Source organism: Mesoplodon bidens (assembly GCF_964165515.1).
Source record: "Mesoplodon bidens genome assembly, chromosome: 4".
Classification (NCBI taxonomy): domain Eukaryota; kingdom Metazoa; phylum Chordata; class Mammalia; order Artiodactyla; family Ziphiidae; genus Mesoplodon; species Mesoplodon bidens.
In genome coordinates, this window is record NC_138160.1 from 45795196 (window position 1) to 45799691 (window position 4496).

Below are 4496 nucleotides of genomic sequence, written 5' to 3' on the forward strand. Positions count from 1 at the left end.
GGACACATATTATAGGTGCGATGATGCTATATGCATGCAAATGATACAGTGGGAGCACAAAGGAGGAACTTATCACTTTTCCTTGGAAGAGTTCATCAAGGGAGGGTGGGAATCACTTACAATGGTGTGAAATTCATCTGTAAAGGCTATCTCAGTGCTGTGCCATCTGGTGAACCACTGGTGAATAACAAGCCAATTATATTACCTAAAAAGATGGCATTGATTCTAAAAGTTAAAATTGCAAGATAGAATGTTTCCTCATTAAATTCATCCATCATTCAGTCAATGTTGATGAATAGGAGAATATCCAAAGACCCTAGGTTTAAATTTGTTTGCATTATGGAATTCTTATTTTCAGCTAATGATCCAGGGCTCAACAGTTCTCTCTCTTGGAGGTTCACCTTACCTGTCCCAGAAATTTTCTGTGGATGGGGAGATATGTTTTTTTTTTCTGGTAATTGACAATGTAGGTCAGAGTGTTTGTGAGAACTACTCTGCAAATGGGAATTGTTGCAGCATATAAATTCAAGCTATTATTATTATTGCTATTATCTCTGCCTACTAATGACCTGAAAACCAGTTCATCCACTAAAACCTAACTTAACTGAGATTACAAGGAATGTATAACCTTACCTACTAGCGCTCTTTCTTTTTTTAAAATTTCCTGTTAATGTTTACATGATCAAACATATCAGGTGTAAAATTATAACATACGGATAAATAGGTTACACATATAAAAAGTGATTCTCTCTGGATCATTCTACATTTATTTGGAAGAACTGAGGAGAAATTATAGGAAATGCAGGTATGAATTAATTTTAGTTTATTTAAAATTAATTAAAGAAGAAAGAAAACTCTAAGTCATAAAATAAAGTGCCTTTGGAGGTTAATTTTGGTTAAATGAATTAAAAATTGTGTTGTCATATAAAAGAAAATAAGAAACAATCAAATTCTTTGAAAATGTTTAAGCAAAAAATACATAAAGACTCCAATTTAGAGATTTAAAACACAAATATAAGCTTCCTAACTAAAAGGAAAAGAGAAGAAATTCCTCTTTTCCTGAGAATGTGATAGTGCCTCAATAAGCAACTCCCCTCCAAATATTCTAAAATTTCAGAAAAATACAAATATCTCTGATATTCAGATAATGACAAACCACAGAATAGACTGAAATAAATGTGCTAGTACTTAAAATTGGTTGAAAATCACCATTGGATTCATTAAAAAATTTTAGAGAACATAGGAAGACACACTGATATTTTCTAAGATGTTGATATCTTAGAGACACTTCACATTAAGAGGTATTGCTAGTTACTGGACATAATAAAACAATTATTTTAAAATCTTTCCAATAATAAAATTGGAAATACTATACTGATACTAGAATTTATAATTTTCAAAGATGATGCAGCTATGTTTTTCCACAGTGAAATCCTTGATAAGAGAAATATCCAAAATCATAGCCTATAGAAATTATTCAAGACATGCATTATTATGCTAAGCAATAGAAATAAAATTATCCTTGTCAAGCTGCAGCATACTGACATTAATTAACTTAATATTACAGTATCTTTCTCTCTCTATTTTAAAAGTTAGGCCTTAGCTGTAGTAGTTTTGCTGTTTTACAAGTATAATGAAGTTCAATAAGTTAGACATTAAAATATGTGTTTGACCAGCAGAACTCCATTCTGAGCTGAAAATAGTTGATTTATAAACAATATTAATGGAACGCTGTTGTTTCATTATGCTAATTTAATAAGGAAAACAAAACAAGGAGTCACTAAACTGGTGACTATTGGGGAATTAAGAAATTCACATTAGCTGCTCAGATAGCCAGATTTATCAGTATATTTTAAGATAAAATATTCTATTTCCTTAGTGCTTATGTAAATATGGATTTTCTTCATCCATATAGTTCATTATCTCTATGCAAAGAAGTAAAACAAAACCAAAATTCTAACTAATAAGACATGTTTGCTAAATACCTATACATTTTTTACAGGGTGGTACAGCCTGCTATTGTTAAATATTTTAAGCAAGAACTAGTATTGAAAGCTTGAAAATTCTGAAAGGCCATTTCTCATTTTACTCCTTGTCACTTATTTTCATTTAAGGAAGTCTACATTTCTTTGAACCCTAAAAGTAAAGAAAATAGAATAGGATCTCAGAATCCTCCTTAAATTGATAGAGGTCAAGATATGGTTAGCTGGTGGGGAGCCCACAGTACTTGGATGGAGATGAGTTTGCTGGTTTACCCACTAGTGAGAGTGGAAGATTTACCTTGACTCAACTGCAAGTGGATAAAAGCAGAACCATTGCTATGACCTAGAAGTTGGGGACAGTGTAAACGCATTGGCATGGAAGCCCATTCAGAAACATTTCCTGTGGATGATGGGAGGGCCAGCCTTATCATACTCCTGCTTACTGATCCACATCTGCTGGAACATGGACAGGCTGGCCAGAATGGAGCCCCCAATCCAAACGGAGTACTTCCGCTCCGGGGGGAAGCTATGATCTTGGTTTTCACAGTGCTGGGTGCCAGGGCTACAGTTTCCTTCTGTATCCAGTCAACAGTGCCAGAGTACATAGTGCTGCCTCCAGACCACACGGTGTTGGCATACAGATCCTTGCGAATATCCACATCGCACTTCATGACAGAGTTGAACGTTGTCTCATGGATCCCACTGGACTCAGTGTCCAGAAAGGGAGGCTGGAAAGTGGCTTCAGGGCATTGAAAACATTCATTCGTAGTGGTGATCACCTGCCCATCGGGAAGCTCATAGCTTCTCTCCAGTGAGGAGAATGAAGCAGCACTGACCATTTCTTGCTCAAAGTCCAGGGCCACATAGCACAGCTTCTCTGTGACATCATGAAGAATCTCCTGCTCAGCTGTGGTGGTGAAGTTGTAGCCTCGTTCTGTTAGGATCTTCAGGAGGTAATCAGTCAGGTCTCTGCCCTCCAGATCCTGACGAAGAATGGCATGGGGCAGGGCATAGCCTTCGTAGGTGGGCACAGTGTGACTGACCCCATCTCCAGAATCCATCATGATGCCTGGGGTTCAGCCCGAGGCATAGAGGGACAGCACAGCCTGGATAGCCACATACATGGCAGGTGTGTTGAAAGCCTTGAACATGATCTGAGTCTTCTCCTGGTTGATCTTGGGGCTGAGGGATGCCTTGGTGAGGAGGATGAGATGCTCATCGAGTGCCACGTGGAGCTCGTTGTAAAAAGCATGGTGCCAGATCTTCTCCATATTGTCCCAGTTGGTGGCCACTCCGTGCTCAATGGGATACTTCAGGGTCATGATGCCTCTCTTGCTCTGGGTCTCATCCCCCATGTAGCAGTCCTTCTGGCCCATGCCTACCATGACCCCGTGGTGCCGGGGATACCCTACCATGGAGAACACAGCTCGGGGGGCGTCGTCACTGCCAAGACCTGCTTTGCACATCCCTGACCCATTATCCACCACCAAGGCAGACAGCTCGTCGTCAGTCATAGTGCTGGCCAGAATCTTCCAGATGAGTGAACAGAAGTTAAATATAGAGTAAGTACCAGACTCTGGTGGGCAAGAGAGAGAATGAACAGGCTGAAAACACTTCAGAGCTGCCTTCAAAGAGGGGAGCCTGTGCTGTGATGACAGGTATTTAATGGTACACATTGGCACCACCCAGGTCCTATTCAACAGTTCTCAGCATTTCTGGGTGGGGTTGCCTCGGAGGTATTAATAATGATGATGATGATACAAATCATTAGTAGACCTTCCATCATAAGGAGAAAATTGCCTACCAAATGGCCAAATCTCAGGTTACTGTAGTTAGGCAACCCACACATGGCTGTCAGCCTGCTTTGGTGCAGTGTCTACATAACTATGATGATGTAATGGGGGATATAAAAGCAAGATGAGGGGAAGCTAGTGTGAGGTATGGGTAACACTGCCAAAAGGGCCACTGCCTCCCCGGTTTACCTTCCGGGTCTATTTTCTCTAACTAGCTTTGACTTTCCATTCTTAATGTATTGTTCCTATGAGTTTGACTTTGCAAACTTTACTTTTTCAAGGTTTTTTTTTCCCATTAGATTTCTAACCCCACAGATATCACCATGATAGAAACTGTTTTAATGAATGAAAATAATGTATGGCCAAGAGAGGCCTGACAGCTGTAATTATAATGCATTTGTATCGTGTAAAATTTAGGATATTTAACAGACTTCTAAGCCACTAGAGATCAAGAAAAATCAATAAAGTAAACCACTACATGTTTTCTTTTCTGATGTAAGTTTCTAATAACCAAATTTCATTAAGCATTACTCTGGGTAGACATTGTTCATAGAACTAGGTTTATTGTGTCCATGTTGATTGCACAGAAGCTGATTGTTCAACCATCTTGTGTGACTTATTAAAGTGCAGCTTATAAAAATTTTATTTATTTATTTGCAATAACTCTTGAGTTATACAGCAATGAACAAAGTTTAGCAATAAGGTAAATTTTAAAGTAATA

General features: G+C 38.5%; 1 protein-coding gene across 1 annotated transcript; it reads right to left on the reverse strand.

Annotated features, from left to right (window-relative positions):
• Window positions 1-2369: 2369 nt before the first annotated feature.
• Window positions 2370-3496, reverse strand: ACTBL2 (actin beta like 2; the record flags this gene model as incomplete). Its single annotated transcript, XM_081232002.1, is given in 3 exon segments — window positions 2370-2504; window positions 2507-3058; window positions 3062-3496. Coding segments are annotated over 3 exon segments (1122 nt in total).
• Window positions 3497-4496: the final 1000 nt, after the last annotated feature.